The sequence below is a fragment of the Dendrobates tinctorius genome, unplaced genomic scaffold, assembly GCF_039654945.1.
Source record: "Dendrobates tinctorius isolate UK_male_01 unplaced genomic scaffold, ASM3965494v1 ptg000232l, whole genome shotgun sequence".
NCBI classification, from domain to species: Eukaryota; Metazoa; Chordata; class Amphibia; order Anura; family Dendrobatidae; genus Dendrobates; species Dendrobates tinctorius.
The window spans coordinates 17430957-17446267 of NW_027361899.1; the positions used below are offsets into that span (position 1 = coordinate 17430957).

The following is a 15311-nucleotide window of genomic DNA, read 5'->3' on the forward strand; positions in this document are numbered from 1 at the left end:
CACTCTCCAAATGCACTTTCTGCATCACTTCTTCATGTGCTTCTAGGTCTCAGTGATTGCGGTCACTGAATAGGACAAGTTCTTATTGACTGACAGCAAGCAGAGATCTTAGGGGGGAAAAAAGCAGAACAGGGCTCTGCGCCTGCCGGGCTCTGCGCCTGCCGGGCTCTGCGCCTGCCGGGCTCTGCGCCTGCCGGGCTCTGCGCCTGCCGGACTCTGCGCCTGCCGGACTTACCCTTCCATGTGCGCATTGTTTCCTAAAAAAGACACGTATGAGAATAGCAGATGTGAACGTGCCTGCTTGTTGATGGTTTCCAGTAACAGATTCTCTCTATATTGCAAAAAAAATATCAAAACAAATTGAAGACGCTGTGATTATAGTTTGCATAGTGCAGGATCGCAGATGGTTATGGGGGTACCCATTGGTACCCCCTTCCGCTGTTATTTGTTCCGTAGTAAAATATGCACTGACTGTTTCCTTTTCTGTCCACAGAGATCATAAGGGTTGGAGATAACAAGAAGGTTCACCAGGTGGAGCTTCTACCGAACGAGCAGCTAATTGCCGTCATATCAGGGAGGAACCGCCACGTTCGGCTCTATCCTATGGCCTCACTAGACGGGAGAGAGACTGAATTCTTCAAGCTGGCCGAGACGAAGGGCTGCCAGGGTATAGCGTCGGGTCAGGTGCGGCACGGGGCGCTCACCTGCCTGTGCGTGTCCATGAAGAGGCAAGTGCTCTGCTACGAACTGAACCAAAGCAAGACCCGGCACAAAAAGATCAAGGAGATCCAGGTCCCCGGCAACGTCCAGTGGATGGCCATCTTCAATGAGCGGCTGTGCGTGGGCTACCAGTCCGGATTCATCCGTTACCCTTTACACGCCGAAGGCAGCCCGTCCAGCCTCCTCCACGCCGACGACCACACGCTATCATTCATCACACAACAACCCACGGACGCCATTTGCGCAGTGGAGATCTCGAATAAGGAATACCTGCTGTGTTTTAGCAGCGTTGGGGTTTATGTTGACTGCCAGGGTCGGAGGTCGCGGCAGCAGGAGCTCATGTGGCCTGCCGTTCCATCGGCGTGCTGTAAGTGTCTCACTGAGAAATTAGGAAAAAATCTGCGCTGTAAATGGACCACCAAGTTCAAAATCTATGCTGGTATTTATTCCTATAGTTCAAATTTTCTTATACAGAGCGCCAAATCCTCTGTGCTGTCAGCTATATGGTAAAATGTAGTCTTACTGCAGCCACCACTAGAGGGAGCTCATTGCATACAGATGTATACAGCCACCACTAGAGGGAGCTCACTACATACAGATTTATAGAGCCACCACTAGGGGGAGCTCACTGTATACAGATTTACACAGCCACCACTAGGGGGAGCTCACTGTATACAGATTTATACAACCACCACTAGAGGGAGCTCACTACATACAGATTTATACAGCCTCCACTAGAGAGAGCTCACTACATACAGATTTATACAGCCACCACTAGGGGGAGCTCACTGTATACAGATTTATACAGCCACCACTAGAGGGAGCTCACTACATACAGATTTATACAGCCTCCACTAGAGCTCACTACATACAGATTTAGGCTATGTGCACACGTAGCGGAACTCTCGCGGAAGTTACCGCGAGAATTCCATTCCACGGGAAAATTGCATTTTAAATTCCCGCGATTTTCCTGCGGAAAAACTAGCGATTTGCAAGCGTAGTTAGCTTGCAGAATGCTAGCGTTTTCCAGGCGATCTGTAGCATCACTTGGAGAACTGATTGACAGGTTGGTCTCACTTGTCAAACATACTGTTTGGCTAGTGTGACCAACTTTTTACTATTGAGGCGGCCTATGCGGCATCAATAGTAAAAGATCTAATGTTAAAAATAATTTTTAAAAATGGCGTTATATTCACCTTCCGGCGTCCCGCGTAGCCTTCCTGGGCCTCAACGATGCTTCCATTCCCAGTAATGCCTTGCGAGACCTTTCATTAAGTCACGGTCTCGCGATAATGTAGCTGTCTCGCAAGGAAGAGGGACCGCTACATTATCGCGAGACCGCGACCGGGACGCCGGAAGGTGAATATAACACCGTTTTTTATTTTTTTATTCTATTTTTTACAAGGTTATGGTACCCACAGCCCGGAGGACTGTCTCCTCTCCTCCGGACCGTGGGTACCATCCGCAAATGTTCTGCTTACTTTTCGCATGGTGGGCACAGCCACGTGCGGGAAGTAAGCGGAACAATGCATTCCTATGGGGGCGGGATCGCCGCAATTCTGGAAAATAATGAGCATGCTGCGTATTTTTCCGCAATGCGATTCTGCCGCGGGAAAATCCGCAGCATTAGCACAGCATGTGCGGAATGCCATAGGAATGCATGGGATGCTGTTTTTTTTTTTTTGCACTTTCGCGGCAAAATCGCTCGTTAAAAAGTGCTGCGAAAACGGGAAAAAAACCGTGACATGTGAACGCGACGTGTACCCAGGCCCTGGGTACCATATACCTGTTAAAAAAAGAATTAAAATAAACGGGTTATACTCACCTTCCGGCGTCCCGCGCAGCCTTACCGATGCTCCCACCAACTCCCGTTCCCAGTAATGCCTTGCGGAAAGGACCTGTGATGACCTAGCGGTCTCGCAAGACTGCTACAGTATCGCGAGACCGCTACGTCATCAAAGGTCTTAGTCGCAAGGCATTGCTGTGAACGGGAGCATCACTGAGGCCTGGGGACGCTGCACTGGCCGCTGGAAGGTGAGAATATCACGATTTTTTATTTATTTTTTATTATTTTTAACATTCTATATTTTACTATTGATGCCGCATAGGCGGCCTCAATAGTAAAAAGTTGGTCACACTAGTCAAACACTATGTTTGACAAGTGTGACCAACCTGTCAATCACATTCCAAGCAAAGCTTCAAATCGGATGGAATGCGCTTGAATTCCGCACGCTAAAATCGCGTGAAAAACACTTGTTTTCCGCGGGAAAAACGCAGTTCCGCCCCCTGCTGCGCCCCCTCTGGTCCGCTCCTCTTATGGGCGCATGACACTCCATGCGACCTGCGTACCCTATCGTTAGCATTGGGTACGCAGGCTGTGCGCTGGTAAGATTTTGACGGCACATGCGCCCTTTTGACGGTGTGCCGACGAGCGCTAAACGCACCATGTTGCATTTTTGTGCGCTCGGCGCACCGTCAAAGGGGCGCATGTGCCTTCAAAATCATACCAGCGCATGGCCTGCGTACCCAATGCTAAAGATAGGGTACGCAGGTCGCATACAGCGTCATGCGCCCATAGGAGGAGCTGACCGGAGGGGGCGGAGCTGCACGGAGGCTGTGCGCTGCGCCTCCTAACGCTAGTGTGAAACTAGCCTTATACAGTCCCCACTAGACAGCTCAGTACATACAGATTTATACAGTCACTACTAGATTGAGCACACTACATACAGATCTATACAGCCACCACTAGGGGGAGCTCACTACATACAGATTTATACAGCCACCACTAGGGGGAGCTCACTGCATACCTATTTATACAGCCACCACTAGAGGGAGCTCATTACATGCAGATTTATACAGTCACCACTAGGGGAGCTCACTACATGCAGATTTATACATCCACCACTAGGGGGAGCTCACTACATACAGATTTATACAGCCACCACTAGGGGGAGCTCACTGCATACCTATTTATACAGCCACCACTAGGGGGAGCTCACTACATACAGATTTATATAGCCACCACTAGATGGAGCTTACTACATACAGATTTATACAGTCACCACTAGGGGGAGCTCACTACATACAGATTTATACAGTCACCACAAGGGGGAGCTCACTGCATACAGATTTATACCACCAACACTAGGGGGAGCTCACTACATACAGATTTATATAGCCACCACTAGGGTGCGCTCACTACATAGAGATTTATACAGCCACGACTAGGGGTTGCTCACAACAAATTTTTATGCAGCCACCACTAAGGGAAGCTCACTAGATAAATTTATATACAGTCACCACTATGGGGCGATCACTACATAAAGATTTATACAGCCACCACTAGGGGGAGCTCACTACATACAGATTTATACAGTCACCACTAGGGGGCACTCACAACAAATATTTATGCAGCCACCACTAGGGGGAGCTCACTACATACCGATTTATACAGACATCACTAGAGAGTAGATCACTACATACAGATTTATATACAGTTACCACTAGGGGGAGCTCACTACATACAGATTTATACAGCCACAACTAGAGGGCGCTCACTACATACAGATTTATACAGTCACCACTAGGAGGCACTCACAACAAATATTTATGCAGCCACCACTAGGGGGAGCTCACTAAATACCGATTTATACAGACATCACTAGAGAGTAGATCACTACATACAGATTTATATACAGCCACCACTAGGGGGAGCTCACTACATACAGATTAATACAGCCACCACTAGGGGGAGCGCACTACATACAGATTTGTACAGCTACCACTGGATTGGAATTTAGTAAGTTCCTGGGAATTCCTAGATTTAGCTGCTCTGAACTCTATGGAGACTTTTTAGACAAAATTTTTCAACCTTGAATTGCAAGAATTCAATAAAATCATCTGAATTCATTGCATTTACATAGAATTACATAAAGCCTTTTTCTGTGATGCGCTCAGCTTAGAAAGAGCAGCGATGCCTGGCCCAGCCACTAGCAAGTATGGCACTGTGCCTAGTATAAGTAGTGGGCACTATACCAGTGCCCGCCATTTATCTGTACTGCCTCACATCCCTGTCCACACGAGGTATTCTGAGGAAAGCGTGCTTTGGTCATTTACTGTGTCTCTTGCTTCCTTGTACTTGCAGGCTACAATGCCCCGTACCTCTCTGTGTACAGTGAAAACGCAGTTGACGTCTACGACATTAATTCCATGGAGTGGATTCAGACTATTCCGCTTAAGAAGGTAACAGCTCATCTAGGGTGAAGGAGTTTCCGCCATATACCGTATTTTTCGCTTTGTAAGATGCACCTGATTATAAGACGCCCCCCCAAATTTGGTGAAGAAAAAGAGAAAAAATGTTTTTTTTATGTTAAATGGAGGTGTGTCTTATAATGCCAGTGTCCGTCAAATCATATACCGTATATGTCCCTCATCCTGGTATCTATATAACCCCCATCCTGGCACATTGCCCCCTTGTGCTGGCACATAACCCCCCATCCCATCCTGGATATGGCCCCCCCGGTCACTATATGCCCCCCTGCTGGCACTGACATGTCCCCCATCTCTCTATATGCCCCCCTGCTGGCACGCACATGGCACCCCTCTCTCTATATGCCTCCCTGCTGGCATGCACACGTCCATACATTCCCCCCCTGCTGGCACACATTGTCCCCTTGTCCATATAATCCCCCCTGCTGGCACACATGGCCCCCCGTTCATATATTTCCCCTTGCTGGCACACATTGTCTCCCCCCATCCCTATATTCCCCCCTGCTGGCACACATTGTCTCCCCCCCCCATCCCTATATTCCCCCCTGCTGGTACACATTGTCCCCCCCGTCCCTATATTCCCCCCTGCTGGCACACATTGTCTCCCCCCATCCCTATATTCCCCCCTGCTGGCACACATTGTCTCCCCCCATCCCTATATTCCCCCCTGCTGGCACACATTGTTTCCCCCCATCCCTATATTCCCCCCTGCTGGTACACATTGTCCCCCCCCCCGTCCCTATATTCCCCCCTGCTGGCACACATTGTCTCCCCCCATCCCTATATTCCCCCCTGCTGGCACACATTGTCCCCCCCATCCCTATATTCCCCCCTGCTGGCACACATTGTCTCCCCCCATCCCTATATTCCCCCCTGCTGGCACACATTGTCTCCCCCCATCCCTATATTCCCCCCTGCTGGCACACATTGTCCCCCCCATCCCTATATTCCCCCCTGCTGGCACACATTGTCTCCCCCCATCCCTATATTCCCCCCTGCTGGTACACATTGTCCCCCCCCCGTCCCTATATTCCCCCCTGCTGGCACACATTGTCTCCACCCATCCCTATATTCCCCCCTGCTGGCAAGCACATGGTAAAATAACAGTTAACTCACCTTCTGATGATGGCTCCTGCTCCCAGCTCCCCCCGTGGCTTTCCTGTGTCTGCTGACATCCTCCTCCTGCGAGGGCACACGCAGCTGCTGCTCATTCATTCAGGCAGCTCATTGTAGCTACAGGACCTTCCATGATGTGACCAATAGGACCTGCGGTCACGTGACTCGCAGTGCACTCGAGCCGCCCCCCTACTCTATAGCACAGCAGCACACAGATTTGCATTATAAGACGCACCCCTCACTTTCCCCCAAAATTTGGGGGATCAAAAGTGCGTCTTATAATCCGAAATATACGGTACGTCTGAGAATCATGGCATCCAGCTGAAAAGAACATTTGGGAGGAGCCTTGTGAGGAGCTGCCTGTCAGCCAGTCAGAATAAGTTAGAATGTTTTCAGCATTGTTGATTGGCTGAGAAGCTGCCGGAGTTCTCCTCCCTCTTCCCAGTGCTGTCCTGTTCAGCTGGATGACAAGCAGTGTGTATGCCAGCAGCCACCGATTTAAAGGGAGGTCTAGGAAATTAATCCTTTTTCCATTTTTCCTTTAGGTGCGTCCACTGAATGCAGAAGGTTCTCTCAATCTTCTGGGATTGGAAACAATACGACTTATATATTTCAAGAATAAAATGGCCGGTGAGAAACAATTGATGACATTTTCTCATCTTGGTGTCGACCTCACACATCCTCTGATCTTACTTTAATTTACTTGTTTTCTAGAAGGGGACGAGCTGGTTGTTCCCGAGACGTCGGACAATAGCCGGAAGCAAATGGTGAGGAATATTAACAACAAACGGAGGTACTCCTTCCGCGTGCCAGAGGAGGAGAGAATGCAGCAGAGAAGGTAGGAAGCCACGTAAGCTTCCCATAGTACCCGAACTGTCCAGCACCAGGCATCCTAAATCTATGGAAAGTAACCTTGTGCCACTCACTGTTCTGCTGGTAGTCACTGTGTGTATACAATCGTGCTAATCCTAAGTAGCATAGTGAGCGCAGCTCTAAAGTATAACACACGACGTAACTCAGGATCAGTAAAGTATGTACACAGTGACTGCACCAGCAGAATAGTGAGTGCAGCTCTGGGGTATAATACTGGATGTAACTCAGAATCAGTAATGTATGTACACAGTGACTGCACCAGCAGAATAGTGAGTGCAGCTCTGGGGTATAATACTGGATGTAACTCAGAATCAGTAATGTATGTACACAGTGACTGCACCAGCAGAATAGTGAGTGCAGCTCTGGGGTATAATACTGGATGTAACTCAGAATCAGTAATGTATGGACACAGTGACTGCACCAGCAGAATAGTGAGTGCAGCTCTGGGGTATAATACTGGATGTAACTCAGCATCAGTAATGTATGTACACAGTGACTGCACCAGCAGAATAGTGAGTGCAGCTCTGGAGTATAATACAGGATGTAACTCAGGATCAGTAATGTAATGAATGTACACAGTGAATGCACCAGCAGAATAGTGAGTGCAGCTCTGCAGTATAATACAGGATGTAACTCAGGATCAGTAATGTAATGTATGTACATAGTGACTGCACCAGCAGAATACTGAGTGCAGCTCTGGAGTATAATATTGGATGTAACTCAGGATCAGTAATGTAATGTATGTACACAGTGACTGCACCAGCAGAATAGTGAGTGCAGCTCTGGGGTATAATACAGGATGTAACTCAGGATCAGTTATGTATTGTATGTACACAGTGACTGCACCAGCAGAATAGTGAGTGCAGCTCTGGAGTATAATACAGGATGTAACTCAGGATCAGTAATGTATGTACACAGTGACTGCACCAGCAGAATAGTGAGTGCAGCTCTGGTAGGTTGATAAAGTGAGACATATTTTCTGGAGAACATTCTCCCTTTTCCCCTTTCTATTATCTGTGCGGTTCCTTCACTGAGCGTTTTTCTTGCAGGGAGATGTTGCGAGACCCAGAGATGAGAAACAAGCTCATTTCCAACCCGACAAACTTCAACCACATAGCACACATGGGGCCCGGAGATGGTATCCAAATACTGAAAGATCTACCTATGGTGAGAGACGCGCTGCTGCCAGATTAGTAGATCCGATGTTCGTCTGTGCTGAGAACTTCAGATATTTATAATGTGGTTTTAGTAAAATTCCTTTAGTCCAATATCCAATTATCCAAAGATTCTTACTTTCGATCATAAAGCTCAGTGTGGCCGTTCTGGTGCTATGAGATGGACTATTTGTCTACAAGACTTCTCTAAAGGGTTAACAGAATGGGTGCTAAATATTTCCACTTCTGGAATAAAATTATGGGATTGGGTCCTGTGGCTGGTATCCAACTGGAAAGGACGTGTGGGAGGAGCATTGTGGTGACGGCCTTTTCCCAGGTGTCCTTTTCAGCTTGATGCCAGGTACAGGACTTAACCCTTAACTTTCTCTCTGGCTCTTGGTCAGGAAATACATGACTGCTTGTGTGCGGGATATTGAAGTCATTGATCACTTCCGTCATCCGTAGCGGCCGATCTTCAGCAGACGGACCCACAGTATTAGCGTGTCTGTAGGGAAATCTGCCGCTATATGGGGCAGTGTTTTCCATTTTGTGTGACTCCACCGACAACACAATGAAAAATTCTGCAACTTTGTCTTTCTATTCTTCCCTCCTCTTCACTCTTTTCAACATCTCTATTTGCTGTAAATGAACTGGAACACTGTTTTCTTTCAGAGGCTAACATCCTTTACGGACGTAATACTTCTCGCAGATGAGGGTTTGTTACAATTGCATCTGCTCTAGACAATATGCTTTGCGTTAAATCACCCGGACTCCAGACTGATGATTATTTTTTCTGCACTGATACATTGTAACAAACTATCAGCACATGAGAGACATGTGCGACTGATGTGTTTCTTTACAGGGTCCTTATTGGTACAGTTTTCCAGTGCAGGTTGTTACTGGTGATACTGGAGTCTTTCTCCTGTTGATTGTGTCTTTTTTATTCTGTCTTTTTACTAGTCCAGGTCCCCTAATCCATCCCCCCTCCGCCATCACTCCAGCCTGATCTCCACTCCAAGCAACTTCGAGCACGTCTATCACATGACGGCAAATTCTGCTGAAAACTTTCTGTCCTCCGACCCCGTCCACCCCGCCACCTCCTCCTACTCCTCCCCGTCTCTCAGCACTACCCCTGGCTCTCACAGGGTATGCACAGCCGAGCCCCGTCCTGGACTAACCTGTGTGGTGTGCCTGCCTCCATGTCACCGCTGCTTATGACTGCTTCTCGCTTCTCTAGGTTCATGCTTCTGATCTGAAGCTGCAGCCATTGCTCCTCACTCCTTCCCGGTCATTGCTCCTCACTCCTTCCCGGTCATTGCTCCTCACTCCTTCCCGGTCATTGCTCCTCACTCCTTTCCGGTCATTGCTCCTCACTCCTCCCCGGTCATTGCTCCTCACTCCTCCCGATCATTGCTCCTCAGTCCTCCCTGGTCATTGCTCCTCACTCCTTTCCGGTCATTGCTCCTCACTCCTTTCCGGTCATTACTCCTCACTCCTTTCCGATCATTGCTCCTCACTCCTTTCCGGTCCATTGCTCCTCACTCCTTTCCGGTCCATTGCTCCTCACTCCTTTCCGGTCCATTGCTCCTCACTCCTTTCCGGTCCATTGCTCCTCACTCCTTTCCGGTCCATTGCTCCTCACTCCTTTCCGGTCCATTGCTCCTCACTCCTTTCCGGTCCATTGCTCCTCACTCCTTTCCGGTCCATTGCTCCTCATTCCTCTCCCGGCCATTGCTCCTCACTCCTCTCCCGGCCATTGCTCCTCACTCCTCTCCCGGCCATTGCTCCTCACTCCTCTCCCGGCCATTGCTCCTCACTCCTCTCCCGGCCATTGCTCCTCACTCCTCTCCCGGCCATTGCTCCTCGCTCCTCTCCCGGCCATTGCTCCTCGCTCCTCTCCCGGCCATTGCTCCTCGCTCCTCTCCCGGCCATTGCTCCTCGCTCCTCTCCCGGCCATTGCTCCTCGCTCCTCTCCCGGCCATTGCTCCTCGCTCCTCTCCCGGCCATTGCTTCTGACTTCACTCCCAGCCATTGCTTCTGACTTCACTCCCGGCCATTGCTTCTGACTTCACTCCCGGCCATTGCTTCTGACTTCACTCCCGGCCATTGCTTCTGACTTCACTCCCGGCCATTGCTTCTGACTTCACTCCCGGCCATTGCTTCTCGCTCCTTTCCAGGCCATTGCTCTTCGCTCCTCTCCGGGTCATTGCTCATCGGTCCTCCCAGTCATTGCTCATTGCTCCTCGGTCATTGTTCCCTCACTGCTCTCCCGGCCATTACTCTTCACTCCTCCCACCTCCTGGCCATTGCTCGTCTCCTCGTGTCTCTGCCTTTCTTACCTTCACCTGCTTGCTGCACTTCCCTCTGTTTGCCGGCTGTGGGTTTATCTCTGTGTTTGCCTCTTAGGTCCTGTGCCAGTTGCCGGGTTTGGGCTCATGTATGTATTCTGCCCCTGTTGGGGCTCCTGAATTGCTCCGTACATGAGCCCATAATCCGGCTGTACACATTATATGGCTGTATCTCCCGACTCTCCCATACACAGGGGCATTTGGCCTCGCTTTCCTGTCTTCTCGGTGACGGCTGCTGCCAGACCCCACTGATTTATTTATCTCTCCTCTATTCCTTCCTCCCAATCCCGATATCCTCCATCATTATCTGTCTGGGGAGAGTCGGGAGGACACAATACACATTAGATGGTTGATCACTCATAACTGGGTTCAGCAGACTTTTTTCTGATGTGTTTTGCCCTCTAGCCCCCATCTTCATACAGACAGGAGGATGATATCAACAAGTGCTGCACCCCCTCTCCGCAGTCCCCCACTCCTGATGCACAATGTTCCTGTTTCCAGTTTTCATGGCACTGCCTTTTGGAGTTGGGGGTGGTATTTGGGGTCACCATGGTTTGTCTTCTGACCGCAGTCCCTGTGCATTTCCCATCTCCCACCACAGTGATACCATATCATCCCATATGGATGTGATCCGCACATGGTGTGATTCTGTGTTCGCTTGTCCTGCGGCCTCCATGTTGGTTTCAGCTTCAGTCTGGATGGTCTCGGCTTCCGCCTCCTGGAGCTTATAGTCTGCGGTGCTTATGAATACTATGTCTGCTTTTCTGGTGGTTTATTTTACCCCCATAACGGTGTGCCCCCTCTGCCCCGTACAGAACCTCCGGCACCAGGATAGTCGGTCCATGTTCAGCGGCTCCGTCAGTATTCCCTCAATTAACAAGTCCCGCGGGGAGCCCGGCCGGTCCATGAGCGCTAGCAGTGGCCTGGCCGCACGTAAGTAACCGCAGCGTCACAAGCTGACGGCGCAGTCATTGATCCCCCATGTAGGGGTCTCGGGAATCACTACCTACATTAAAGTTTCTGAACTTTTTCCCTTCTTTCCTTCACTGTCCATTCTTTTTGTGGGGATGAGCGCCGTCTTCAGATGTGACCCCGAGGGGGAAGTGAATATCGTCTTAAAACGTGCATCTCGCAATTCACATTGCAGGGTCGTCACAGAACGGCAGCGCTCTACGGCGAGAATTCTCCGGAAGCAGCTACGGGGCCAAGAGACAGCCCATGACGTCCCCGTCTGACGGCTCGTTGTCTTCCGGAGGACCCGACCAAGGAAGTGACGCAGCAGCGCGAGACTATGAGCGAGAGGTGAGACTGATCGGTCACCTCTTAAAAAGCAGTATAGGGTTCAGGGTGACTTTGGATGTGACTAGAGTAGTAAGATCTACAGTTGGCTTCATTTACCTTGCTCTGATTTTGTCAGTATTCATACTCTAGTCACATCCAAAGCTGCATGCAATCATCTCTATTTTAGCTTTCCAGTTGCATGACTGCTTTGTTGAGTTGTGCAAACGGAAACCGTTGTTTCTCTGGCTCCGTCCAGAGCCGCTCAAGTCTGCGTCTGAAGAGAGAGGTATCAATGACGTTCCGATCGGAGATCTTCACGTGCGCGGTCGGCCATTGTGAGGCCATAACGTTCTCCGTACCGCTGGCCGGATGCAGAAATGGGCGTCTCTGGATGGTGCCGAATGACCCCTTTAAGGGTCGATGTGCCAGAATCTGAGATTTTGTGCAGCTTTGAATGTGACTATGGAGAACTCCGTTCTTGTTGTTATTAGAGCTTTAACCCCTTGTGTTTTATTCGTCCTCAGGACTCCGATTCGCCAAGACATTCAACAGCCTCAAATAGCTCCAACCTAAGCAGCCCCCCGAGCCCGGTGTCTCCCCACAAGACCAAGAGCAGTTCCTTAGAGAGCTCGGACCACATCAGCTGGGACGCATGAACGTTCTCGCCCCTTCCCGCTGCTCTCAGCATCTCCCATCCCCCCACCACCCGCCGCCTGTCCTGGCTTATACCCAGCTGGTCAGAGGGGGCCAACAGGACACTACCCACCATCACAGCACCACATTGCCTCCGGCGAGCAGCGTGCCTGCGGACAGACCTGACACAGCAGAGGATCGGGCGCTTTTCTAATGGTTTACACGTGGTTTCCATGAGCCACAAATGGCGGACACAGGAAGAGGAACCATTGTAGGAAGTCCGGGTGGGTGCGGGGATGTCTGCCGTGTCGCCTGCCCCCGTAGGAGGACACATCCGATGTGTGATCGCACCCCCGCTCTCATCAATAACGTATTTTACTACAGAGTTTAATCTAAATAGTACAGTGCATATGTATATATAAGGATGGAGTATTAGAGGCATATTTAAAGAGATTCTGTCATTTTAATGGTCGATTGTTTGCGTTCATTACTGATATATGAGATAAACCAGCTTCACGGATCAGACTACGTACCGTACAATCACGTAATCTTCACGTTTTGCTTCACACGGTCAATCGCGGTTTTTTGTTTGTTTTTTTTCCATTTCCCCACTACCGTTGTTATATTTTTTCATATATCATCCATGATCTTGCAGCAATTGCTTACAGACTTCACTCGTCACTGGTGATCACCATTCCACAGGAAGATTTAATTTCTCAGGAAATGGTGTTCTTTGCCACCCTGCCATCTTTCAATATTATTAACCGCCTCAGCTGTTAGGAAGCCTTTACCACCTCCTCTCCCCCTCAGTTATGGTTATCTTTAACCATTTCATCTGTTTACAGTTCATTATAGTAAATTTTATCATTATGAGAAGTTTCTATGCAGAAAAGAAATGCACAGAACTAGGATGAATGCAGTAGTGCCTTTTGGCCAGCTGATGGCGCTATTGCAGATAGTGTTTGGTTAGCTGTGAGGAAACAGTGCCACCTGCTGGCTGTGAGGTGTAATTTACAAAGTTAAATTTTAGCAAAATCATATTTTTTTTATCAGGAAGGATAAATTACACAAAATATTAAGGTCCAAGCTATATCGACGTTTTTTTTTTTGCACAATTTTGCTTGTATAAACGTCCGTGTAATTAAAATTTTAAAGATTTTTAAAGATGGGGTAGTTGGCATTAGAAGAAAATCGTCGAGCATTTTGGAAGCAGGACGGCGACTGCCCGTGGATTTTATTTATGCTGCTTACTAATCTCTTGTTCCACGATTACCAACAAACACACAGAAAAAAAAAGTTACAAATCGGATCCATAAATAAAAATCTGGTTGCCAGTTACAGTAGCCTGAAGAGCAAGACTGCAATTTGAGAATTGTGTATTTATCAGCAATTCTCACTATTGACCACTTGGTGGTGCCTTGAGCACTTTTCCTGTGCCTAATAGAGGGGGGAGATTTACCAATAATATCTCCTGTCCGACCATAAAATAAGAAAAGATCTATTTTATCGCATACATTCAAACACCTCCCATAAAACTCTGTAGGAAGAAGGTTCAGGTCCCGATCCTCACCCCTTGCATGTAGGTCCTTGTATTTTTACATCTATCTGCTTTGTTTGTATTTATTTATTTATTATCATTTTTTTTTGTTGTTTTTTTTTATTATTGTCACCATCCCCCTCCCCCCACCGAAGTATTCCGATGCCCCTCTCCCCGCGGTGTATAAATCCACATCTTGTGCTTTACGCAGTCTCCGCAAATTTTTTTTTTCCTTTGTGTTTGTTACAATCCAGATGTCATTTTATCTGTTAATATATTTATAATCACGATGCTGGTATTTTTTGTTTTTACAATTAATGCTATACAAAAAAGATGGAAAAATAAAAAAAAAAATGTCAAAAAATCAAATTGGATGTTTTTTTTTTTTATTTTATTGATTGTTTCATCCTGAGATTTGGGAAGAAATTTCAGCAGCTAAGATTGTTTATATTCCCATTATTTATGGATCACATTGAACAGACACTGAGATCCAGGGTGTATACGAGCCTGGACTAGTGCTGGCACTAACCCAGAGAGATGCGACTACAGTAGGAAATGCTCAACTTCTTACATTTATTTTTCAAGGCTTTAAATCTTCCAAGCCATAAAGGTAAATAAATGAAAAGTGTTGCCGCCTATAGTGGTGGTGACTATTTGAACAGCTTCCACAGACTTGATAATTTGGCTGCACAAAGCCACCACTAGGGGGAGCTCCATGCATTCAGATTTGTATAGCTCCTCCCGAATGCCACAATCTGGCTGCCTGCAGCGACCACTAGGGGGAGCTCCATGCATTCAAATTTGTACGGCTGCCTGTAGCCACCACTAGGAGGAGCTCCATGCATTCAAATTTGTACGGCTGCCTGTAGCCACCACTAGGGGGAGCTCCATGCATTCAGATTTGTACGGCTGCCTGTAGCCACCACTAGGGGGAGCTCCATGCATTCAAATTTGTACAGCTGCCTGTAGCCACCACTAGGGGGAGCTCACTGCAGATTTACCGTTATTGAATTCTTTGGCTTTGTGAGAATATCGGCAGATTCTTAACGAGATGATGGAAGGTGGAGACTGATTGGCTTCTTTTTATATTTGCAAAATGCATTATTGAAGTTCTTTCCTTTTGCTGAAAGGGAAATGTATGAGGTATAAAATTCCCTTTTCCCCAAATTTGCTGTGTGGCAGTTCCTCTCTTATTGTGGCTCAGAGCAATTCATGGTAATTACTTAAAGGAGTTGTCCAGTAATCTGGATAGGTGATCACTGATGACTTGTAGTCAGTAGCGTAGCTACGGGGGGTGATGGGCCCGATGCTCTGAGGGGGCCCACCCGGAGCTACGCTACTGTAACTATCAGCGAGCACATCACGCCAATACAGTTACAT

The 15311-nt window shown here is 48.2% G+C and overlaps 1 protein-coding gene across 5 annotated transcripts in view; it reads left to right on the forward strand.

The window, feature by feature from the left end:
- The window catches only part of CDC42BPA (CDC42 binding protein kinase alpha), a 157347-nt gene extending 143047 nt beyond the window's left edge, over positions 1–14300 (forward strand). For 3 of the 5 annotated variants that reach the window (XM_073556374.1, XM_073556375.1, XM_073556376.1), the window contains 9 exons: positions 494–1087; positions 4865–4962; positions 6651–6735; positions 6820–6943; positions 8028–8145; positions 9093–9278; positions 11296–11413; positions 11628–11782; positions 12286–14300. In XM_073556374.1, the coding sequence (XP_073412475.1) occupies positions 494–1087; positions 4865–4962; positions 6651–6735; positions 6820–6943; positions 8028–8145; positions 9093–9278; positions 11296–11413; positions 11628–11782; positions 12286–12417 (1610 nt within the window). In that variant the 3' untranslated portion in view covers positions 12418–14300. The remainder of the gene's footprint in view (positions 1–493; positions 1088–4864; positions 4963–6650; positions 6736–6819; positions 6944–8027; positions 8146–9092; positions 9279–11295; positions 11414–11627; positions 11783–12285) is intronic. The other 2 variants (XM_073556377.1, XM_073556378.1) reach the window with 1 other exon arrangement.
- The last annotated feature ends 1011 nt before the right edge of the window (positions 14301–15311 follow it).